Below are 26,300 nucleotides of genomic sequence, written 5' to 3' on the forward strand. Positions count from 1 at the left end.
CAAAAGGATGTGACCAAAAGATTATAATTTAATATAATATACAATAATTCAAGATTGAGGAAAAGTGTCACATTCTTCAGTCACACATCTTTACCAAACAAGCAAACATCCCCTGACTTTTCTTCTAGCACCACCAGCAGGTCACTTATTAAAATGATGATAAAATGTGAACAAGCTATTACCAAAGTGAAGATATTGATCTGTGTATTAACTTTAAACCTGCAATAACTGATGTTTTGCTCACTAGTTTTCATCAGAAACAAGCAGTGAACACAACTCTGACATATCATCAGCTTTTAAGTTGATATGTTGAACTTGTTAGCAAACAGTTGCTTATTTCCACATCCAGCAGTTACGGAGCAACATCAACCTTGCATTGATAATGTCAATAATTACTTGTGGGGTTCCTCAGGGTTCTATTTTTGGTCCTTTATAGTTTCAATCTGGTTAAAACTGTTTATGTTTTTTGTCCACTTTTTTGCTGTAAAATAGTCTGTAAACATAACTTCTCTCACATTATCTGCTTAAAAAGTAGTTGTGACTAACGTATTAGCAAACAGCTGCCTACTTCACATCCAGCAGTTACGGAGTAACGTTATCATTCATTTGGAGTTTCAGTCCACCTGGTGAATGTAAGTCCAATATTCACTCTCTTTTAGCTCTGTTTTTGCTCTCTACCAACTCCTGAGGGAAATATCTGGCTCTTTAGCTGCTAAATGCTCCACTATGTTCACCAGCTAGTCTACAGCTAACTGTGTCTGTTTGCCGTTTGGTGCTGAGCAGGTAGTGTACAGCAGCTTTTTACAGCCTTTTCTCTGAAAACAGCTGCCTGCTGCGGCCCAAAACGTCACTCAGCTGGTTGCAATCTGCAACCTCACCACTGGATGCCACTAAATCCTACACACTGGTCCTTTAAGGTAAGTCATTTTATCTAACTAAAAGGTATCTGTTCATAAAAAGTATTCAAGTAACTCAAAAATTACATATACATTAACATTCTGAATAAACTCTGATGTGTGAAGTTTAGCAGTGATGTGTTTCTATGTACTCCGGCCTGCCTTGAAACCCTACTTACGTATTCCAGTGACTGTAACTGCTGTCACTTATTAATTTACTGATTCAGAAGCAGCTTTCAGATACAGAAGCGCCTGAGGAAGAATCTGTTGCATTATCCATGTGTCTGACTGATACAAACACAGATCAGTTGAGGCCTTTTTTGCTTGCCAAGGACACACGAGCAGACGTTGCAACTAAATGTCAGGCTTTGAAGTTGTGTGTTATTTTTTTAATCTCATATTCAGCGCACGGTGTCAGAGCAGAGAAAACCTCAGAGAAAAAGAAGTGAAATCCTGAAATCCTGCTACTATAGTTTGTTTAATGGTTTGTTTACGTAGACTCCTCAGTCACCGGATGTCGGCTGAGACGAAGCAACCAATCAGAACAGAGTGGGCTCATCGGGAGGCGGGGCCTTAAAGTGACAGGAGCTAAAACGGCCTGTTTCAGACAGAGGCTGAACTGAGGTGCTGCATAAAGGACCAGTAGAAGATAAATAAGAAGTTTTTAACTGGAAATTATGCAAAGATATTCCAGTAGAAGTATAGAAATATAGACCTGGAAATGTGCAGAATATGTCCCCTTTAATTATCTTCTATAGATAACCGAACCACTGTGGTCCAGACTGAAATTTCTCAACAACTATTGAAGGGATTGGGGGGATTTTTGTACAGACATTCATCTTCCTGAGATGATTACTCCTACTGACCTCTCTCTATCCTACTTCCTCCTCTAATGGCACCATCAGCAGATGAACCTTTGACCCTCAGCTTTTTAAGCCAACATGGACAAGAAGTCCTTAAAGGGGGCTCATATTCTGCACATTTGCAGGTCTCTGTTTATATTCTGGGGCTCTACTGGAATATCTTTGCATGATTTACAGTTTTCTCCTTCTTTATTCAAAATGTCAACTTCCCAAATACATCCGTAAGTGTTGGAGCTGAAATGCAGTCCGAAATATGACAGTGGACAATGTGAACAACACGTGGGATAACCTTAGCAACCACCTTAGCAACCAAGGCTACTGAGCAGACGGTCATTTATGGCCATGTGTGATCAGATGATGTCAGCTCGTCGGCAAAGTAGAAAAAACTTTGCCAATGAAGCGTTCTCGGCAGGTTGAAGCCCTGACTTTTGACTTGCAGGCAGCATTTTCTACATACGTTCAGCTCAAGTTTTGGAACTTTGACCATGTTTAACATCCGACATCAGAGCAGGATATAAATAACATAAAATCACAAAAAGCACAGTATGTCCCCTTTAAAATGCATCTGATCTGCTGATGAAGTCAATGTGATATGATCAAAAGCTCCAGCATCAGTTTCTGATGTTTTTGAGATATTCTGCAAACTAACCATCAAACAGGACTGAAAAGAGCCTCCTTTAGTGATGTAATAAACATGTGACGGGATATTTTACTTCAGTTTATTATGTAAGCTTCCTTCCTGAATGTGATTTGATGCTGTTCTGACTGTTTTGGTGATTTCCTACATTTTTCCTCATCGGCCTGCTGATCACGTTTAGGTATTTGCCTGTACTGAGCATGTGCAGCATGATGAAATATAGTATGTCTCTCTATATATATAATCATGCTGCACACACACAGTCAATCACCTTATAAACAGTGAACGGAGGAACACCGTGAGACGAGACCAGAGCACATTAACCAGCAGCTGTAGCCGGCAGCATAAGTCTACATACAAAACAGTCTGAGTGTAGGCAGAAAAAAAAAAAAAAAACACAACATGAATCTCTTTCCAGCAGCTAATATGAGGCTCAGCCAGCCGCCTCCCAGATATCAGCTGAGAATAACTTCCACTGAGATTACTATGCAAATGATTAGGAGACAGAACACGGCAGGGTCGCGCTATTTGCATGAATGAATCAGTGTAATACATCGCTCCATTAAATAAACACACAAGGAGAGAGTGTGGTGGCAGTTCACAGATAGAGAGCATGAGTCAAACCCAGTGGAGGAAATAAAAATTCAGAGCACACAGAGAGACGACTGTTTAAACTGCCCGGCGCACAGATTTATGTCTTTAAATGGAGAAGTTAAAGCTTGAACATTACAGCCAATTTCCTGCACCAGCCTTTTTATTTTTCCATAAACAACTATAGAAATAGTAATGGGACACATAAGAGGGAAGAACAAAAAGACATTAAAGTCACAAAATGATCTGTTTGGAAATAAAGACGGTTACTGGCAAAATGTTTGTGAATGACACAATCACAGACAGCCAGATTGTTGGCGAGGTGCCCCGGGAGGCCGAATCTGTGAGTCAGCGTGCACATAATCAGAGTTCTGCAAGAGAAGTTTAAAACATACTGGTAAACACTAGAGTATGGGACTGGATTTGTTTTATAATAACTGAACATTTTGTTATATAGTATATATTGGGGTTTCTGTTATTTATATACTGTAATGATGTTGGATATCTATGTTAAGCAGGGTCAAAGTTCATAACTTGAGGTTAACTTATATAGAAAAGCTGCCTGCAAGTCTAAAATCGGGGCTTCAAGCTGCTCTAAGCACTTTGTTTGCAAAGTTTTCTCTACTTTGCCTTTAACTGAACAAAACTTTCAAGTATAAAACAAAAATTAAATTGAAAGTGAAAAATCTTGAAGGGATAAACAAGTCAGACACGATGGCGTGTCTGTCCTCAGGGCAGGATACTAAATCTTTAAGGTGTTTACAGGCGGCTCTGCTTACACACAACACATCACACTTTTATTCATTTATTACCAAAGCTGCACTGCAGAGAGGAAAGCTGTCGGAGCATTATTTACCCTGTTTCACCCAGCCAGTGTGCTTTTTACTGAGTTTGCAGCCATGTGTGTTGTTGAAGCTTCACATTGGCTTCAGCTGACCTTAAAGGAAAATATTGGTTTATTTGAACCTGGCGTATATTCGGTTTGTTTACATGTGTGAGGCTGACTTTCACTGCAGTTAGACTGTGAGGGAATGACAGATTATCCCGTCTGTTCGATTAAATTATCAGACTATTATGAGGACGATCATGAGTCATTTCACTTTGCCTGGCCAACTGTATTTTTTTTTGAGCCGGAGTCATCCTGGAGACTTTTACCTCCACAAAATCAACTGGAAGAAAAGAACGAGGCCGGCTGTCATTTTATCCTCCCAACTTGGAAACTTGCAGACATGAACCATTTTATTTATCTACTAGGTTCCTACTTCTCTAGCAGGGACAGGACGCTGAGCTATCCACAGCCTCAGACGTAAACAAACCGATGTTCAAGCTGCCCTGGATGTAGTTCTCTACACAGTTAGCAATAATGGCTGCAACAGGAGGCCAGTTACTGTGTGCCCAAATACAAATACATTATTCAGCAAAGAACAAATAGTGGAATTTTTACAAATATTTGATTCATACATTATTTGCTTTTGGGAAGACAAAAAAAAACCATGTCAAATACCAGCACGCAGGTCAGTTACATGACTTTCTCAGTGTCTCTTTTCTGCTCCGTTGTTACGTATATCAGCAGGTCTCAACGAGGGGAGTCACATCCACCTGCTACAGGACACATACTTCCTAATTTGGACATCAGTCCTGGAGTTGCTCACAAGGGACTCTCCATAACCTGTTGTTCCCCTTCTCCTCTCCACAAAGTTTGGTTGTAAAAAATAGACAATAAATGAAAACTGCAAAGCAATAATAACCTTTGAAGTTCTTCCCTACATGTTACATGCTGTGCTGTCTCTGTGTTATGGGTGTTTAAATAGGTAGAGGTCTGTCTGCAATGAGGTGATGAGTAAAGTTTTAGTTCAGTAGTCAGCGCAGTCGTCTATGATCTGGGAGACTCCAGTTGGAGACCCGGTGTGAGGACTTCCTTCATAAGATAGTTTATTCATGAACACTTGTTGTGTTTTCAAAAATTAAAAGCACAATAAAGACAAAAACAGGATTTTCAAGCCTCTTTCCACTTTTATTCAAAAACAAATACAAAAACAAATAATTTTGCTGCCTAAACAGATACAAATACAAATACAAATACAAATACTGGGCTCTCTGCACATCCGTAGTTTCTGTGTTAACTTTCGTTCAGATTCAGAAACAAATGTTTGAAAAGATGTAAAAATCATATTTCAAAGCAGTAGGAAGCTGACAGACGTTGCCCCGATAACCGTCATGATACATGAGGCTTCATTCACCTGAATCTCAGTAACAGAGCTGGAGAGAGCTAAGTTAGCGTGACACATAGAGCCACAACTGCCACATTTATAGGAAATACCAGGTTGAAATAAACCTGAATTTTCCTTTAAGAGGTAATTTTTATACAGAATGAGGACTGAATAGTGTCTGTCCTCAGATCACCTCAGAGTGAACAAGGGGAGCAATGGCAGTAACCAAACACTGTTTTAATGTACAAATGAACAAGTAAGTATTGTTTTAAGATTTGAGAAAATGTGAACCTATCCTTCAGTATAAAACTGATTCATTTACATGTGCACATAAATCACCTGTTATTTCCAAACACCCAATATTTGATAGCAGAAATGATCAAAATTGCTTTATAAATTCAAACATAATGAATACAGAATTGGTATTCTGCACACGCTGCTGTCCTAGCTTTCAAATTCGGGCAAGGGTTGGTATTTGACCTTTGACATTTTAGCTTTGTACATGACCACTGCACTGATCATGCCAACAGCTGCTAGAAGACATCCAGCGATGAATACCAGGTTCAGGTTCAGGTTCAGGTGGGTCACTGGAGAAAAGAGAAACAATTTGAATTTGAGGCAGACAAACAAGGCAGTTGTGTTGTTCAGAGAACATTTTATGTTTCATGTAATCATACCTGTGTTTTCAGTGCTCTCTGCTGATCTCCTTAGGCGCAGTGGACCCTGGGAAACAAAGTGGCTTGCACTCTGGACGACGGCCTCTCTCTTGCGATGATGATGGTGACCACCTGACTGTGTGGAGTTGTCGCATCCCCGTGAGCATCTGGTGTTGGGGTTCCCGGCTTCACACATCAGGACTGAGCAGCTGATGTACACCTGAATATAACAGGACATGCAGTCATTATATCAGCAGATATACTGATGTGTCTCTAAGTGAACGAATCGCAGAGTTGTATTCAGACTCCACTTTGTTTCTGCATGTAAGTCGGTGCTGTTCTACCTAATCGTCAATTCCATTTGAGTCAAGTGGTACGTGCTCATTTTTAAAACTTGCCAGATAAAAAAAGGAAATTATGAATTGCAATGATTTGTTGAAAGGAATAGTTTGACATTTTGGGATATAAATGTAAACGCTTTCTTGCCAAGAATTGGACGGGAAGATCAACACCACTCTCATCTGTCCGTTAAGTATGGAGCCAACAGCCAATTAGCTTGGTTTAAAGCATAAAAAACTGGAAACAGCTAGTCTGGCTCTTTCTGAAGGTACCAAAATAAACGAAACTTCTCACAGTAATTTGCACCAGTCTAACTAAATAGTTCATTCCTTACCTGGTCATGCAATCCAATGAACTTGAAGGCCTCCATGCTGAATCTGAATTGTTTCTCATTGTCGGTGGAATGGATTTCAACAGTCTCCTCCACTTTACACCTAATCAGAAGAACAAAAAGAGACATGAAACATTGTCTGTCTACAGTGGATGCTGTTATATGGCCAGAATATAAGTATGCTACTGAGGTATTTGCTAAGCCCCCAGGAACAGCACCGGGCTATGAAGCCAATTTGACAAAGTGGCCAAACTGTGTAATTACAAGGTCCAGGTCTGTCATGTGATGCACACTGACCCAAAAAGCATTTTCCTTGCACATAATCATTGGAAAGGAACAGCTGTGAAATGGTGGATACATTTTTTTGAGTGTCACAACCCCCACAAAGTGACTCCTCTTGTCACCAATTCTGTATGGGAATATCAAGGTGCAACCAGGAGAAGGAGCATGTCTGGTTTGGGGACCTCAGGATTCCTTCTCTGCTTTTTGCAGATGATGTGATTCTGTTCCAGCAAGCACTGGGAGCCAACTGTGAAGCAACCGGGATTGAGAGTCAGCACTTCGGAATCTGAGGCCTTGCTGCTCTGCCGGAAAAAGGTGGACTGCTCCCTCTGGATTGGGAAGGAGTTGCTGCACCATTGAAGGAGTTCAAGTATCTCTGGGTTATATTCAGGGTATGAGGGTAAGATGGAGCGTGAGGTTGACAGGCGGATCGCTGCAGCAGTAATGCAGGCGTTGTACCGGACTGTTGTGGCGAAGAAATTACCGGTCAGTATATGTTTCAACCCTCACCTATTGTGGGGCTGTCTTTGTACATGTGTTGTCTCTCCATTGTGGGATATCTCCTGCAGCATCATTTGTGGGAGGTTTATGTTTATGTTTGACGTATTGTGCTGTTAGATTATGGTGGGTCATCATGTGGGAATGTTTGGTTTGTTGGTGGTTAATGTGTTTGTATTATTCCATGAGGGATGTGTCATGTAAATGACCAGACATGAAAATAAAAGTATTAATTAATTAATTAATTCATTCATTCATTCATTCATTCAAGTAGGGAGCCAACCAGAAGTTAGCTGGCTCAGCCAGTGCAAGTCTCTAGTGAGCATGCTTTATGGGGCCCAGCGTTCAGGAAACATGAGCAAAATCCATGTAATTTCCTTACAGGATAAGGAAAAGAAACATGATTATACCAAAGATATGAAGTACAGTGATTTTTAAGGCATTGGAACATCAAGACATTTTCATGTCAAATAGGTAAACTTCTAAAGGTAGACAGAGGTAACCATCTACAAGCAGAAACACACTGGTGGAGAGATTGACATTTAATTTCCATCTGGATAGAGAGTAAATCCCAGCTCACACTCGGCGAGAGGTGGTGCACAGTGCACCCAGGTCACCGTTTATACAGACAACCATTCACGCTCACATCCATGGCAATTTAGTCACCACTTCATCAAACCTGCATGTCTTTGGACTGTGCGAGGAAACCAGAGCACCCAGAGTAAACCCACACATACTGGACACAAGGAGAATAGACAAAGCGATTGAGGTGTGTACTCATGCTTACCCATTTTCAATGATGGGGTAGGTTGGCCAGTAGTTGGGGGTATCATACGGTGCAGCCCTGCAGGACTCCACGAACATCTCAGTGCCGTTGACTGAAGAGGAGGCGTCGATCTCCATGTAGATCCTGCTCCCTACGTCGTACTCCAGAGGGTATGAATTTGGATCGATCATGGTTTGGAATTGATTGGTTTGGTAGAACTCAAACTGGTAGGTGAATGTGCCGAAGCCCTTCTCCCACACTGTGACATTCTTCCTGTGTGCAGTGAAACCCAGTGTCACATTTCCCCGTTTGGGGTATTGGCAGTAGAACTCCACTTCCAGCAGGTGTTTCCTGGTGATCAGGTCTCTGTGGTTGTCAACCGTTGTGATTTCATTCTTGAAAATGAGGTAGTCCTCATCCTCCTGCAGAGTAAAAAGTTATTTATTCAGTCCTCAAAGCAGCGATCACAAACAGCATATAATGAAACCAATGACCCTTCATTACCTCGAGCTGAGTACCGCAGGCGTTGAGGGGGATGACAGCGATGACATGTGTGCTGTTTGAGTGGCGTTGGAGGCTGCAGGCGGTATTGGTGGGATCACTGAGCTGCAGATGATCCTCATAGAGACCAGAGAGTGAAGATTTGTCAACCTCTACTGTCATTGTGGACTCACTGCAGATCACGTTGGCTTCAACTAGAGCAAGGGAAATTTTTTTAACCATTTTGTTCCCACATTATGCTGAAAACTGCATATTTTCGATACAGTGTGATACAACCAAAGCAATATTTTAGATTGAAAATAAGGCTTAATGAAGTACTTATATTAAAATATAATATTTTTGTATTCATATTTTATTATATATCTATATTTTGTCTGCTGAATATGTTAGTAGGCAGCTTTGTTTAAAGGACAATTTTCCAGTGTGTCTTAAAACAGCAGTCAGGTGTCCACATGAACAGTGAAAGAGGTTTTCCTCCTGTTCACACTGGATATTTAAAAGATCCCCGTCAAATGTGCTTTCAATGTAAGATGGAGGCCAAAATCCACAGTCATTTTACGCAAAAATGCATTTAAAAGGTGATGTGAAGCTTCTATTCAGCTTCAGCAGTCTGAGTTAGTCATATCAAGTGGATATCTGACACATTTACAGTCTTTTTAGCATCAAATTCCCTCTTTGTGTTTCCTCGGACAGTGTTTCCCTGTTGAGCTGCAGGTGGAAGTATAGTAACAAAAAGAGAGACTTTGGCACTAAAAAGACTGTAACGCTACATTTCTTTCCATTGTGCTGTGCATTGTTCTGAATTCTGTTTGGTAGCCAAAACAGCAACTTATAAAAAACAAAAAACAGGTTTTTTTTCTGTGTACACCAGCAACATGGCCTACATTTGGAACTTATTTATAGCATTTTGCAGGTGATATATGTGGTGAAAATATACACTGTTACAGTTGTAATTACACTACAAAATTAGACACTAAAGTCGGCCTTTGACTCACCTTGCTCCTTGTTAATGTCCACCAGAATGCACCTCATCTCAGACTGATAGATGCCGGACCTGAAAAGTATTGGTGAGCACTGATTTAACACTTTAACTGAGAGGAGTAATGCCACATATTATTGTTATTTTTTGTCTCCTAAATACAATCAAACTTGCAAAAGTGTATATTTTAGGTAACTAAAAGAGATTTTCAATTTAATTACAGTATAAAGATATGGTGGATGGATTGAGTATTTTTGTATTGTATTCAGTTAAAGTTAAACTGATGGTCATACAAAACTCTCCTTAATCTTTCTTGCAAATTTTTAATATTATTCTTACAATTATAAAATCTTGAAAATTATAAAAACTGAAAATGCAGATTCTGTTACCTTTGAATATAGATTTCACCTTTGATACATATTTGCTTCTTTTTTGAGTTTAATAATTTTACATCTTGGCAACTTGAAAGGTTCCATCTTTTATCATAGCTTTCCTATATCAATTCTCATCTCACAGTCACAACATGAGAGGTGCATTCTACCTTTTTGATTAGAGATGTACTTTACAAAACACTAAACACAAAAAATGTCACTTACTGTGAAGTCGGGGTGGGATGGTGATGGTGATGGCCAGTGACTGAGCTTTGACTGGCGGTTACAGCAGACCTGCTAAATATGTAAAACAGTTAAAACACAGTTTTACACAAACATACTAATGCAAACATAAAAGAAATGAATCCAAGGCTCACCCTGTGAATGATTCAACAGCAAAGCAGATCGGATAATGATCTCCCAAGTCCTCTGGAATAGGCGTCCACCTAATGACAAACTCGTCATGTGTGGTCCTGTGTTTACTGATGTTCATTGGCCCACTAATGATGATATCATGTAATCTGTATGAAAACAAAACAAAGAAACCAGAGATTTCCTCGTGATTACTGATGTTATTTGATGAGAATGTTTTGCTGCCACATTGAACACTTTGGTTCTCACTTACGTTGAGTATCTGGCTTGTGCTTTCACTCTGATCTCCACCTCTTTGTTGACCTCTGCATGGATGCGTTCTCCATTTTGGGGTGTTGGATTCACAAACCTTGGCAGGTACTCTCCCTCCTGACATGAGGGAGCAGGTGGGTCCACTGGAGTTCAAAAAGAGATCAATTTAAATTCTAAAGCGCAACATGTACTCAATACCTGTGAGAAAACTGCTCCTGTGCTGCTCTTTATGGGTCAAAACTTTCAGGCTTTTACAGTCTGGCCACACCAAGGCATCTAGTGATGTCACAGCAAATGTCTTTCATTAGCCGTCAAAGGCAAAGACACTGAGGTCATGTCCACTGCATTTTTTCCCAGAATTTGTCTGTTTCGGCTACTCTTAAAGGGGAACTCCACTGATTTTACACATCAAAGTAAAGCTAAAATAAAGATAAATTGCCTCAAGTGATGTCCTTGAGTCAGAGTCGATTGGGGCTGAAGACTACAAGTCTGAAAATGAAGAAAAATCCAGACTTCTGTGGTCCATTTCTCATCTATGCTTGGGGCTAGTGGTTCCAGGCTACATTAGCTGCTACTAGCATGATTCACCCAAAACTCCAAACAAACAGTCAGTGGTTTAGTTATGTTGTGGGTAAATGTAGTCAGCAGGATTTGACAAGGAAGAAGAATAACTGGAATACAAAAAACCCTTCTCTTGCTCTGCTGCATTGATTTTGATCCTCTTTTTCCAAATCAAGTGCAATGCTAAATGATTGGAGGACTTTTTTAAAGTATTAAGTGTTTCTTTATGAGTTGAGAACATGTTGCTACTTCTTAGGCTAAATAAACCTTTTAAAACTTAAGCTTAGAATAAGACTGTTTCACAGCATGTGAATGGAGATACATGGTTTTCACAGTACAGAGACCCTCATGTTGGAAAACAAAATGTACAGACAATAAAACTAAATAGTTTCGATTAGGAATAATGGAAAGTATATAGTGTTAAACATTCAATTAGTGTTTTTCAAGAGTGAGACTTTTTTTAGTTTCTGGTCAAACCTTCGAGGGCGGGGAAGACTTGGACTTCTGCTGTCACTATTTCTAAAATCCTTGCTACGGCCCTGTGTAAATATCACACATTAAGGCGTCGCCAGAGCTGCAAGATGCATGAATGTCTCAACCCATTATGAGGGGATTGTCCGGGGAGGGGAGGGTCAGCGCAGCAATTTAGTTGATTGACTCATGAAAAATATAGTCAGACAGTTATGAGGAGTAAAACCTGACTTACCAAGCAAAGAGAACTGCAAAGGTAGTTTGCTGAGGGGAGGAGTGTTGGGGTACGGGACTCCTGTGGTCGCAGCGGGCGGAGGGGCGGTTGTAGCTGGGAAAGCTGGGGTTGCAGTTTGCCACCACCAGGGAGGTGGTGCGGTAGTTGGTGGTCTTCGGGTGGCGGCTCGTCTCTTTCTCCTCGCAGCCAGTGGAGATCTGGAGGAGCGGGATCTGTCTGCGTAGGCCAGTGTGATCGGTCGTCGTGGGAAGTCTTCCACCACCAACTCAAATCCAAAAACTCTGGGGTTGGCATTGGCGGAGCGGTAGTGTAATGTGCAAGAGCCCTAAAAAGGTGAACATTTACCAGTTGATTGAGGAAATGTATCAGTCCGTTACTGTACAATGTATTATGAAATAGGAATTTTTCAACTAACCTGATCTAAGTGGAAGCCTGAAGGTTGGTTGCACCTGCTGCACTCTGCACCTAAAATATTTCCATATCTGCATTGAACTATATCACCATCAGGATCAAAGGATGTCAGCCTGTATGCTCGTGGGCAGTTCTGAGGAACCCTTGAATATGCACATTAACATGAGTTAGTAACAGCTTTTTAACTTTGAAACTTGAAATTGTTTGAAAGTATAAAGCAACATGCGGGTAGTTGGATAGTAGAGTTCATAAATTGTTACATGCAGAAGTCACAGAAATACTTTTACTGTAATTCATAATGAAAAGAGAACAAAATTACTTTATTTTATTGTTTGATTTATAATTGGTTTGTGATTGGTTCCAGGTAAGATATTTGTAAATTGTTTTCTTTTTGTGAAGACTGTGGTTTTCCCTCATGTTTTGCACTACAGACAGTTAAAATAAGTGAACACTCTTATTATTCAATGAATAAATTATTTTGAAGCCACGGATGTTTATGGCATATTATCATTTTCCAGATTATTCTGGTGATATGTGTTTTTGTTCAGACATCAGAAACAGTTTGTGTGAAGGCTTTCATGCTTTCAGCACATTCATTTCAGTCTTTTTGGGCTTTCATGGCCATTTGCCACCACAGTGTCTTTTTCAGTACAACCACTGGGGGGCGCCAAAGAAGGACGAGTTCAAATTCTAAACAGTTTCTGATGATTAGAGGACAGTTTCACTCTGACTGCAAGAGACTTACCGTAGGAAAGGCAGAATGGCAATGTCTGGTGACCTGTTTGGCTCTCTGGTGTCAGATCTTGTTCCCAAATCCACAGAAGTCAGTAGGTTCCAGTTACTAACAGAGTTACGTGTTGGGATCCAACAGCAGCTAGCTGCACTGGTAGGTGTGGAAACAAACAACACAGCATCTAATAAACACTAATTTTATGATAAGCAGAGCCACAAAATATCCACTTATGTGCAACTGGATGCTCCATAAACTTTACTCTATTATTCACACACTTTAAGTAAAAAACTTACCTCATTTGAAAAGGTTTGTCATTTGTGATACGTTTTGTCAACACTGTTTCAGTTTCACACCATTGCCCGTTAGATTGTGGTGCATTTGTGCTCATGTCAAGTACGCCTCTCTGACTTTTGACATTGTAGCCACAGTTGCCGGAGTAACAGTTCCAGGAGTGGGAGTGCTGACAGCCGTCGAAAGTCGCCCTGTTGCGAACGTCCACCTGTGGAAAAGAATCGAAATAAGCAACCATGCATTCAGAGATCTTGGCTCGACTGTAGCTAAGGATATTTTTATTTTAATTACGTTTTTGTAACACACCAGTTATAGCACTCATGAATTTTATCGTCATTTTAAGAAGGACGATTATCTGTTTTGTTCATAATCATTTTTGAGCAGCAACGACTAAACGTTGTATGTTCGTCAAAAAATTATACTCAAGTTTACCTTAAGCTAACTAATGTGTCTTGTTTATGAGAAACAACTAAGCTCTTATTCGACAACCTGGATATTGTTGACAAACAAAAACAAAAAAACATTTTACAAAAACAGACCACATCATTTTAAAAATCTTTCCTGGATATTTCGACGTACACTAACAAAAAATACCTCTTATGTCTTTTTTTTTAGGTTTTTAGGTTAAATAATAAAAAGCCTGCATCTCTTGATATAAATATATTCAGCATGCAAGCAATATCAGTATGAAGGAGTATTTTTAATGACACAAAAAGGAAGGTTTTTTATCAATAAAGTCGTGGCAAAATAAAAATAATAAATAAAATAATTCTACAGTATTTAGTGCTTCTTATTGTACTTAAAGAAACTTATCAGACAATAATCAAACTTAAATAAACTGACAGCAATAATAATAATTTAAATATAGTGACAAATGATTCCTGGTATATGATGAATTTCTGTTGCATAATCAGAAAAAAAAATGTGTTAGAGTGAAAAGTTAAGTTAAATTTCTCACCTTGAATGTTCCATCAGGGTTTCTTCCTTTGTAGCTGAAGGTTACGGTTCCCCCGAAGTAATGTGATGCAGACACCAGTGAAACCAGCAGCAGCAGTGGAAGCAGGAGCAGCCGTGTGGAAGCCATGATGCACCAAACTCACCTCTGTCTCCAGATTCTCTGCCTGTCACATCCACCTGCAGCATCTTTATATACAGGTACGGGTGTGTGCAGAAGCATGCACACTTTGTTTTACAACAATAGGCCTGTAGCTGTAAAACTGGTTTGTATAAACAAAGAAACGTGACTATTCAACCATGTTAACCTGTAACAAGTCTTATGATGTTTATGTAACTTATTAACTAAAATTCCCGGCAAAATTACTTCCTCATCCGACCCAGAAACTTCAACTCAATCAATGTTCTGTCATAATGCGGCACGTTTGTACACAATTCTCGCCCCGATAACTCAGAATGACAGTTTTAAAGTGTTTCAGTTATTTTCCAAGCATCAACCTTTCTGAACATGGGAAGTAAATGCAGAAAAAAATGTCAAAATTGTGGTTTGTTGTCATAAAAATATTGAAATTTGTTCTATATCGGTTCCTGCTTCATTTTCAAATATTCATGTGATGTCAAATGAAATACTGATAAATGACTAGTTGTTTTTTCCCCTTCAAATATGAAACACTTTTGATACTTAATTTATTAGTTTGCAGTTTTGTTTACCAGTTTGAATGTTAAGTACATTAAAAAAACAACTCATCTTCATTTTCAGAAGTTTTTTTTTCCTTTAAATGAGAACTTTTAATGAATGAAACACTTTTGATATCTTACTTTTCAAGCAGTAGTTACAACTATATCAGCCAAATGGTATTCATAACAGTAATAATACGCCCATCTCCTCCTTTAACAACCAGCCTTTCTACATTTCTCTCTACAGTCACATGCTACTGGACTTCCAGGTGTTGCAGCCTGACCCTCAACACTGATTCACTGATGACACGGTGACGGTGGGTCTCACCTCTAATAACAATGAGAGGGTCTACCTGGATGCCTGGTACCATGTTAACCGCCTCTCTCTCAACATTACAGTAAAATATTAAGACATGTTGGTGGATTACAGAAGACAGGACGAACCATACATCCCTCTCTGAAACTCAAAGCATCACCAGCCACTTTAAAAAAACCTGTTGCACTGCGGCCATCCAGAGCATCTCTACCTGGTGCAGCAGCTGCTCCCTCCTCTCAGGACCTCAAAGACCTCCACAGGGTGAAGCACATCGCAAAAACCCCTCACCCCCAGTAACCGTCTGTTACTGGGGTGACAGGGCTGTGCTGTTACTGAGGAGGGGTTTTTATCCTCAAGCTGTCAGAGCTATTAATCAGGAAATGTAGCAAATATAGTGTTTAGTGCTTACCTGCTGCTAACTACACTATACATTAAGTGTACATACTGTATGTTATCTATGTTTATTTATGCTTTTTTACGCATTCTTTGTACATTTAATGTTTTTAAATCTTTCCTTTTTTTCCCCTAAGCCCTCCCCTCCCTTCTTATTCTTCTTTTCTCTTCTTATATTATCTTATCATACCTATGGAGCAACCATAACAAGCCTGCATGTGACAAATAAAACCTTTGAACCTTTAAACAGTCACACCTCTACCTGTATTGTTAATAAAAATGTGTTATTCCCAGCAACACTTTGGACAGACCTGTTTACCAATTAATCATAATCTATAAGTTTGACGTATACATCGGCATGACGGATTCTGTGGTTATTTTGCAATAGTCTGATGCTGTTTGCACACGAACGGCTGAGTTTCCACACTCATGTGAAGTCAGTCTAAAACTTATCAAGCTAAATCTACAAGGAAGTAAACACTTAAATATATGGATCAATGGATCAAAAGAGTTAAGTGTCCTTTCACATGAGAGCTGTGAGGAGCCTCAGCACGTGTCTGTCTGGATATAAGTAGGTCGGGTTAACTTGAACATCTAACTGGACAGGAAACTGAAAAGGGTCCATTCATCTTTGATAATCAACATTTTATTGATCTGGAGTGCTTCCAATTCAAAGAGAAGAAGAGAGATAAAAGAAGCAGGAACAGTAGTTTTTATGACGTATAGTAGATGATTCAGTGATTGTGAAATCTAACAAGGAAGTTTTTAATGAATCAGTGATCTATTCTGGTGGTTGTTTTGAAAGGTTTGGTGAGGATAATGATAATTCTTCCTAATAAAGATCTGCCCTAACCTGTATTTTAACAATTCTTAAAGAATAACAACACACCAAATCATTTTTTTTCATTTAATCACATCGGTTAATATGGTTGATTTGTCCAACAACAGACTTATTGTGAGTAAAAACTACTTTTTCTGCTCAAAATAATTTTATCTCTGTCTTCTTGGATTTGAAAATAAAGTTCAGCCAAATTCTCCGATTGTGACATAATATGCAAGACTCAAGAGGTCTATTTCATATCAGTATAAATATCACAGCAACCGGCTAACTGTAGCCTCAGTTTGTGCCTCTCACACAGAACCACTGGTAGCGTTAGCAGGTCTGATAAGAGACAACAGAGAGGCGACGTCGTGCTACTCAGAGAACCGTGTTTATAGAAATAAACCAAAGATTTATTCCTTTTCTTCATCTGATAACTAACTGTGCTATATTCAGAGCTTTACAAGATATTCAGGGCTGATGATGGTAAATTTAACATGATAAACAGCAGGGCCACGGCTACATAATGATGCACATACCGGAGCGCCTCTCGTAGTAGAGCTGCTAGCTCAGCTACAACACAGGTGCCACACAGAAGCTTCTACAAAAGGCCATGAATGTACTTCTACTGACTGTCAAACCTCCAGCGGCTGACAGCAGCTGGTTAGCTCTGATTATAGACCGTATATAAAGATGGATGATGAGTCTCCATCAAGCCCCCAGGAAGAGCGCCATAGCAGCCAAACTGTGTAATTACAACATCACGTGATGCTACTGGGCCCAAAAAGACTTTTTCCCCATAGACTTACATTGTGAAGGAGACGTCTGTAAGTCAGCAGATACGTTTTTTTAAGTGTCACTACCCCCGTAAAAAGTCTAGAAGAGCCACATGATTTAATTATTTTAACCCCATTCAAGTTAGCCGAGGGCTAAAGTGGAAGTCTCGGCCAGTAGAAGTCTCTATTGAGCACGCTCCATGGGCACATTGGGCCCGTAGAGCGTGCACAGTACGTTTTTATTCAGGTCATTTTTTACAGTGGCTTTTTTGGCTTCTTGTGCTACTGAGCAATTTTCATTTCCCGTCACTGTATCCAGTTCTCTTTATACATCCATGGTCTCCACTTTCTACCGCTACGCAAAGGTGAAGCCAAAATACTGCGTTATCTGGAGCTGCCATCTTGCTTCTGTGACATCATTTGCAAACAGAGTCTGCGCAGTAGAGTCGGGCGGCAGGATGATGGTCTATGGGACACGCCCCCCTCAACTTGGCTGCCGAATCCGAGTGAACCCGGGTGCCATGATGGAGGTAAACCAGCTAAAACTAACTGGTAACTCGCAGCTACAGCTGGTAGTGATTCAACCGCTGCGGTCACTCAGCTCGTCTGCCGCGTGACCGCGTCTGTCAATCACAGCTGTCAATCATAATGTCACACCCCCTTTTTATATCATCAATTAACCAATTAAAAACAAACTTATCAGGAAAATGAGCACCTGAACAAACATCAGCATGATAAGAACTACCAGAAATGACAGAAAGCATCTTGGGGAAAAAATTAATCTGACATGTGCTTTGATTTTTTAGTTTGGCTCATGTCCCATTCGCTAAAGTGGAGGGGGGGCGGGACTTATGACCCATAGGGCAACCAGGCACCAGGGGGTCAGAGATGTCTTGGCTTCACTATTGAGGAGCTGTCATGTCGTCCATCTTTATATAAATGGCTCTGACTACCACCTCTACATCACTTTTCATGCTACACTGAGCGGTGGTCAGTCAGAGTCAGTAAGTCTCTCCAGCCGTTGACCTCTTACCTCCCATCACACGCTATGTAGCCACAAGGCCCCCCCCCCCCCCCCCCCCCCCACACACACACACACACACAGGCATTATCCCGTGCAGTCCTCTGCTTCATTTTTAAATATGCTAGTCTTGAAAATATTTCCACCCACCGACTCTTTTTCCTCCTCTCATAACTGACGCTCCGACTAGAAGGTAAATGTCCTCTTAAAGGGGAAATGTTCTGCTTTTTCTCTGTCATTTATATACTGTTATGATGTCAGATATTTATGTTAAACATGGTCAAAGAGCCAAAACCTGAGATGAACGAGTGTAAATGCTCCCTGTAAGACAAAGCCCAGGTTTCAGCTTCGTTTGTGACCTTTTCTTACTGTCCAGACGAGCCCCAGAATATAAAATTAACAATATAGATATGTTGGCTGCTGGATATATATGAATTTGAGGAATGTGATGCGATAACATTAATCACATTTGTTGTTTGTTTTGGCATCATTCAGCTGCAAGAAAGCTAATGCACTACTTGGCCAGCGTTGCTGAAGGACTACTTTATTAAATACAGTATTGTATTTATTGAATGATTCATCTATTATCAGCTCCTGTTTGCACGCTGACCGTGGATGTACAGACAACTATCACTGGATTACTGTGACACTGAAGAAAACTCAAAACCTGATGATTAGAAGGTGACATCTGCAGTGATGAGTTGACTTCAAAACTCATTTATAGCCCGAAAATATGTAAAACACGCTGAATCTAACAAGATGTACTTTATATCTTGTCTGCTGTTTTAGACTTGACTAGATTTGACAAATTGCATCCATCAAAGAGTTAAACAAGTCAGACATGATGGCGAGTCTGTCTTCAGGTCAGGAGAGTAAATCTAAGTTGCAGCCCTGCTTACACACCAATACATCACAGTTTTATTCATTTGTTACCAAAGCTGCACTGCAGAGAGGAAACATGCAGGTATGTTGCTGTAGGAGCATTATTAACCCCGTTTCACCCAGCATGCTTTTCATTGAGTTTGTGGCCATGTGGGCTGGTGTCACCCCTGCTAGGACATGAGACTTTGGTGCCAGAGTACATCGCCAGGCCCAGATGGCTCATTAGACTGGAGCGGTGAGCCACTGGCAACGCTGTAAAAAAAAAAAAGAAGAAGAAGAAGAAAAAAATACCTCTACCTGAAATACAGCTCTGGCAGTTCAGAGATGGCAAACCTGACAAGAGGCCAGCGCGACAAACGAATGTCAAAATAAATTTGAAAATCTTCCCTTCTCACCCTCACAGAAGGTTCACTGCTTATCTCTCTCCCTCCCGAAGCTGCAGCGAGGCAACAAAATCTTTACAGAGGAGGCGCTCGGCGGTGGCGGCGGCGGCAGAGGAGCATTTCACTCTTTACTCATAACCTTAGATGCCCTCAGCAGCTCACACTTTCAACAAACTGACAATATTGTGACTGCAGGAGTAAGCAGGAGATAAAAAAAACAGAGACAGACAGAGAAGTTACAGAGAAGAAGTCCTCCGAGTGTCGAGTGCTCATGAAATAATTAGCTGCTCCTGTTGCCTCCATGACATCCCGGGTCCTGACGCTGTCACTCAAACCGGCTGTGGGCGCCACGTCTGAAAACTACAGAGATAATTAACCTGCCTCCCGGGCAGGGCCAAGGAGCTGCACACCTCGCTTTACCCTTTCACATTTCAGATGTCAAGAGGAATCATGGAGGGAAAACACGAGGAATAAGACTTTCAGGTGGATGGAAGTTTCTACTTCTGTGTCTTAAAGGTTAATTCTGGTTTAATGGCCGTTAACACATACGCAGTTTAAAGTTGTGCTCATAAGTTTACATACCCTGGCAGAATTTGTGAAATATTGGCCATTTTTTTGGAAAATATGACTGATTATGCTGAAAACTTCTCTTTTATTTAGGGACAGTGTTCAGGTGAAGACATTTATTTTAATATAATTGTGTCCTTTTTAAAATCATAATAACTGAAATCACCAATTATTGCCCCGATCAAAAATTTATATACCTTTGAATGTTTGGCCTGATACACACAAGTTGACACACACAGGTGTAAACGGCTATTAAGGGAAAGTTTCCACACCTGTGACTTGTTTGATTGTAATTAGTGTCTATGTATAGATCCCTGCACATTTCATCCAGGGCTGCTCTGACTGTACTGGATACTGAGACATGAGGAAAAGAACTGTCGAAGGACCTGCAGGAAACTTGAACTTTATAAATCAGGAAAAGGATAGAAAAAAATATCCAAAGATTTGAAAATACCAATCAGTAGTGTTCAAGCTCTGATAAAGAAGTGGAAAATTAGAGGTTCTGTTGATACCAAACCACAATCAGGAGATTTCAACCACAACTGCCGGGAAAAGTGGGCGACTTGCAAAGAAAAATCCACAAGCAACTGAAAAACAGGCTCTTCTGCAGAAATGTGATGCGGCTGTTTCAAGATGCACAATAAGGAAACACTTGTACAAAAATGGGCTTCACGGTCGAGTTGCCAGAAAAAAGCTGTTACTGTGCCAACGCCACACAATATACGCCGGCTTACAATACGCCAAACAGCACCTGAACAAGCCTCATAACCTCTGGAACAAAGTCCTTTGGAGTGAAATTGAACTTTATGGTCACAACCATAAACACTATGAATGGTACATATCTCACAGTTTCTGCCAGGGCATCTAAACTTATGAGCACAACTGCATCATAACTTTTAGAGGCGTTGTGCCCGTTCAACTGCTGTATGTTTTATTAGTGTTTAACACACACAGACTCCCCTCTCTGTTTAGGCTACTTGGTTCCTTCCTGCTAGGTTACCCCATTAAAGTAAGCTGTCAGGGCTTCATTAGCATATCAACACCACGGACACTTCGGGGCACATTCATAACTGGGGCTAAGCTCCGAAGAGCAACCAGAGTCCTCGCTTTTGGCTACGACTGAGGAGGAAGGATATGAGAACTGGGGGTCCAGCTGCAGGGGGCATTAGGGAGACGTCTTTGCTACTGCTCCAACACCAGGAGATGTTCTGGAGTTGAAGGAGCCAAATATCAATTAGCAGTAGTCCTCGGCTGATGATCCTGCAGCTGATGCCGCTGTTGGAGGTGCAACAGGAAGACATGTCTAGCAGGAAATAACACCCACCTGTACAATCTAATGCTAAAGAAAGAAATAAAGTTATCATTGTTCTTGTCTAAAGAAATGTGCGGCACTGAAATGTGTCCTACAAAACAGGAAGTGGACAAAGAGATTTTTTTACAAGGAGCTAAATAGTGTCAGTAAAAAGTGAACTTTCTTTACTTCATGTTAAATGATCAACGGCGCTGCTCGTAACCAGAGTTTAAAGCCTTTCTGCTAACATTTTCTTGTTCCATATTGCTATTGAATGCAGTATTGAAGAGTTAATAATTAAAGTGTTAATGATCACGTTCCCACCACAAACTAAAACTCCGGCACTGGTTTGTGACCGCAAACAAAGTCAGATGAAGATTTTGTCACCAGCGACTCTATAAAGCAGGTTCTCACTAAAATTAACTTTGCAACTTTTATTTTGAAGTGGAGATGTAATGTAACGTATGTTCCTGTTATGCTGCCCAGTACGTTTCTTTAAGCCAAGTAACTAAAATAAAGATGGATAATTGTGTCATCTGTAGGCCTTCAGAAGTAAACTGTGCTCTTTATTTACAAAGATAGCTGAACTATGTGTAGGAAATGTTCTCCTTCTTAATTAGTGGGCTTAAAAAAGGTTCTCTGAGAAAATGCTGAGTAGTGCAGTTATTCATGTTCAGTAAATAATGTTTGGAAGGTTTTTTTTTCCATCTCTGACTATAAAAGAAAACTGTGTTTTTTGGTCAGAAAATTTGTTTTATTTCATTTATTTCATTAAATCTAAACATATTACGAAATTCTATAAGGCAGGTTTTCACTAAAATGAACTTTGCAACTTTTATTTTGAAGTGGAGACATAATGTAATATGCGTTTCTGTTATGCTGTTTCTTTAATTTATATAATAAATTATACAATAATTTAATTTGATTTATTTCATTGAATCCATTCTATAAGTCGGCAAAACAGGTTGACAGGAAGTTTACTGACATTCAGTTTGACATGTTTTTATGAGGAAAAATTAATTCTATATGAAGAACCAAACTGTTTCTGTTGCAGAGCACATAAGACTTACTGTATCATGTGTTTGGTCCTTGACACTGTGGCAGATTTCTGATGTGGCCTCTCTAGAAAATTATTGCCGACCCTGCTCTAAAGTCAACGAGTGATTTCCACTCTGCTAATTTATGCTTCCTCCTGTTCTCGCTCCTCCGTTCTCCGGCCGTGACCCGGAAACCGATCTTCCTCCTCCATCATCGTCGAGGATGTTCCGGTCCCTTAAAGGCATCTCAGAGGAGACGAGGAGCTCAGAGCAAGGAACCACAGGTATGTCCTCTGTGGAAGAAATGTCTTCATTGATTAGTTATTGATTGGTCAGCTGATCTGATGGGACATTAAAGAACAGTCGGCCAGCTTTAATGTAATATTAATATAATGTGATATTAATATAGTCCTACATGATTGTAATACAGCAGGTCAGGAAAATTACCTGTGAAACCAGGAATGACGACACCAACAGCAGATATTCATATTTATTCATGAAACAAAAATTACATGTGTAGAAGATCTGAATCATAAAAACACTCTTATAATTTACTTTATTAATATCCTTCAAGCTTAAAAGCTTCTTTTCTTCTTCTTTTCTGTGTCAAATGCATCTTTCAGCTCATTCAGGAAAATATGACGCTGCAGTCAAAGTGTCTCATAACATCCGTCTGAGCCTGAAAAGGACGTCAGACTGTCACAAACTAAATGTTTTATTTAAACATATTCTGCAGGCTACAGCTGTTTTTATTGCTTCTTTACATCCTCTCTGTTCTTTCAGTAATTAACAGGTTTAAATTGTCTATTTGTGTTTTATTCTGTGACTGCCAGACGTTGCTATGGATCTATACTCAAATAATAAAACACTGGAGCAGTTATCAGGTGTTTTTCTTTTAAACTGTTACTTAATTTCTACATATTGATAGTTGACTTCTTCATATTTGACAGTTGAGATGATGTGCGTCGGGAGCATAGACTGTATATAAATATGGACGACGCCTCTCCACTTCCTGCCGCGATGCAAAAGTGAAGCCAAAATATCTTGTTTCCTGTGTGATGTCATTTGCAACCATAGTCAGGTGGCGGGACACTCCCCCTCAGCTGTCCCACCGCCTGACTGAGGTTTGAGAGTGGCTGTCGCAGCTGTCAATCATGACGTCACATCCCCCTTTTTATATCATCAGTTAACTCATCAAAAACAAACTTATCAGAGAAATGAGCACTCGGACAAACATCAGTGTGATGAGAACAACCTAAAATGACAGAAATCATCTTTGGGGAAAATTTATTTGGCGTTCAGTTTGATTTTTTAGTTTGGCTCATATCCCATCCGCTAACATGGAGGGGGCGGGACTTATGATCTATACTGCAACCAGCCACCAGCCACCAGCGGGCGATCCAGATTTTTATATACAGTCAGTGGTCAGGAGTAGTTGCTGTCACCTCAAAATGACGCTTGAGTGAGCGAGGACGTCCCGTTTGGTGGATTAAATTCCTCCGTCCTCGCGTGTCTCTCTCACATCCTCGCTGGGAGGGACTAAGACGTGAGAACAAGACACGTGTGAGGGAAGCAAGGAGCCACATCGCCAAATGAAAAGCAGCCTGTTTGTGGTTGCTGTGAAGAAGAAAACCAACCAGACTCAACGCAGCTTTAGTCTGTTTACTGTGTGAACTTTGTTGCGTTGTACTTTGGGAGTGTAGAGGCAACATTACAGATGTTTGTAGTCTAGACAACAGAATTACTGGATATTCTCTGATCAATGATCAACTGACAGTAAATGATATGTAAAGTCATTATTTTTTACGCTAATTGAGAAAACAATACTTCACCTCCTCTTCCTGTCTTTCTTAGAAGTCCTTAAGGACGCTTCACGACTCTCGGCTCATGATTGATGACTCCCTGCTGATGCAGATACAGTGTTTTACCGCCTTTGCCATTTCATTGATTCATGGACAGAATCCCCTCAGGGGAGCAAAGTAAATCACCCAATTACATCCAGTCTCCTCATTGATCTCTCTCCACTGCTCGTCCCGCTGGAGCAGCACAAAATGAAATACAAGCTTCACGGCTTGTGCTAGCATATGCTACGGTGGCAGGAGTTAAACATTAAGCAATTACATTAATATTCATGCTCTACGGTTCCCGCATCGGGACACTTGGCAGCTTCCCTGAGCCGTCTGAGGGGACCTGCGGCCTGAAGGAGAGGGACGAACTTCAGTCTTCAGTTTCAGATTTGAATACTTTAAAAGCTGCATTAATTCATTTGTGGCCACAAGGAGGCAAAAGACCCCAAAACAAGCTGACATATTATCACTGGTTTTATTTTACAGGTCTAATATTATACTGACTTCCTGAAATATTTTGGAATAATTTACAGGTACTTAACAGTTAATTTTTAGGACATTTTACAGAGCGGGTGGTGCAGTTTGGTACAAATTAATAAAAAAATGGAAAAAAGTGTTAAGTTGGTTCCCACTCATTGGCTATTTACGTTCATACTTAGATATTCTTTTTCAGAATTAGATCCTTGACAGTTGTTTAACTGACAGAAAATGCTGAGCTTTCAGTGTGTAGTTTTTTGTGATTAGCATATTAGTATTTCTCAATAATTTCCCAAAAGTAGCTGCTGTGTAACTGTTAATTCTTGAAAATGTTCTGGACCACAACAGCAGGGCCAGCCCTATAAACATGAACGTGTGTGACTGAGTGATTAAGTTACACTATTGGTTGGCCAAAGGCCAGGTATCATCAGGTGTCGCCACTTCCTGTATCTGTCATTTCAAATTAAAGTCCCTCTAGTGTTTCATGAACACTCCAGCCATATACCAGGTTTCGACCTGGTCTTGTTAGAAAAACAACCTAATATGCTAAAATGTAGTTTAACACACAGAACTACACATTTTTATTTTATTTTATTTTATTATTTTATTATCTGTCAGTTAAAGGTGCAGTGTGTAGAATTTGGTGGCATCTAGCGGAACATGAGAACCATCGGCTCAAAGTTATATAAAAAAGAAAATACTGTACTTTAGTTCCATTTATAAGCCTTTAACCTTTAAGTAAACTTCACCTCAACATTAGCACCAAATAAAAGCAGCTAATAATGCCATTTAAAAAACTCATTAACATAAAAATACAGTCAGCTATGAACCTTGATGCAGCTGCTTCAGTCACAGTGATTTTTTTTTGCCTACGTTGCTCATATATTGCAGACAGTTTCTTATGTTTCACGGTAGAAAAGTGATTTTCCAGTGAAGATTTCCGCTTGTGGTCGACTACAGTGTTACAACAAGAACAAAACAGTTTCCCTCCACTGTTGCGTAAAACATTTGGAAGCTGTTTTGCGCAGCCTATGGCAGTAATTTTTGTTGTCAGGTGAGATTTGTCCGTCTTCCACCTGAATCCTTGCTGAACGCTGCAATGACATAAGTTACCACAACGCGACATGTGACAACTGGTCCAAATCACAAGCAGTCTGTTGATTTGTCCATTTCATGTGGAAAAGTTGTGGTTATTTAGGAAAATTGCAGGTTCTTGCAAATATTACAAAGTTTTCTTGAATTTGCGTTAATTATTGTGGTTACAAAACCACAATTTCCTGAAGGGACTCAAATATCAACAAGACAACGTACTTGGTTGTTCATTCTCCGGCTAGCTGCTGCTAGCAGCTAACAACTGCTGATTTCACTCATCAACATCCCAGCATGCAAAGCTGCACCTAGCTACGGGAGTCAGATGGAGGTCGGATCATGTCCCTACCACAAAAAAAAAAAAAAAAAACGCTCCAGAATTTGTTTGAGACTGGACCGAGACCACTTCCTCTAAAAGGTGGTTGTTTTGGTCCAAGCTCGATCGCTGAGTTCAGATCTGCACAAATGAATCTCAACAAGGAGGAAAACCAACTAAATCACACAGGTTTGAAAACACTCAGTT

General features: G+C 40.2%; 1 protein-coding gene and 2 long non-coding RNA genes across 3 annotated transcripts; 2 read left to right on the forward strand and 1 right to left on the reverse strand.

The window, feature by feature from the left end:
- Positions 1 to 353: 353 nt before the first annotated feature.
- On the forward strand, positions 354 to 24,680 carry LOC122987886. Its single transcript, XR_006404651.1, has 3 exons — positions 354 to 455; positions 14,161 to 14,170; positions 24,667 to 24,680. It is a non-coding gene; the product is annotated as an uncharacterized LOC122987886 (long non-coding RNA).
- Positions 5,024 to 14,847, reverse strand: LOC122987068. Its single transcript, XM_044358714.1, has 14 exons — positions 14,205 to 14,847; positions 13,249 to 13,454; positions 12,968 to 13,105; positions 12,227 to 12,365; positions 11,812 to 12,136; positions 10,546 to 10,687; positions 10,298 to 10,441; positions 10,146 to 10,214; positions 9,566 to 9,624; positions 8,574 to 8,764; positions 8,091 to 8,491; positions 6,527 to 6,626; positions 5,875 to 6,073; positions 5,024 to 5,784 (listed from the first exon to the last, which is right to left on the reverse strand). The coding sequence occupies exons 1-14, from the start codon at positions 14,328 to 14,330 to the stop codon at positions 5,642 to 5,644; spliced, it is 2,382 nt and encodes a 793-aa protein (XP_044214649.1). The 5' UTR covers positions 14,331 to 14,847; the 3' UTR covers positions 5,024 to 5,641.
- Positions 6,063 to 7,548, forward strand: LOC122987803. Its single transcript, XR_006404610.1, has 2 exons — positions 6,063 to 6,177; positions 7,016 to 7,548. It is a non-coding gene; the product is annotated as an uncharacterized LOC122987803 (long non-coding RNA).
- Positions 24,681 to 26,300: the final 1,620 nt, after the last annotated feature.

This window comes from Thunnus albacares, chromosome 1, assembly GCF_914725855.1.
Source record: "Thunnus albacares chromosome 1, fThuAlb1.1, whole genome shotgun sequence".
Lineage (NCBI taxonomy): Eukaryota > Metazoa > Chordata > Actinopteri > Scombriformes > Scombridae > Thunnus > Thunnus albacares.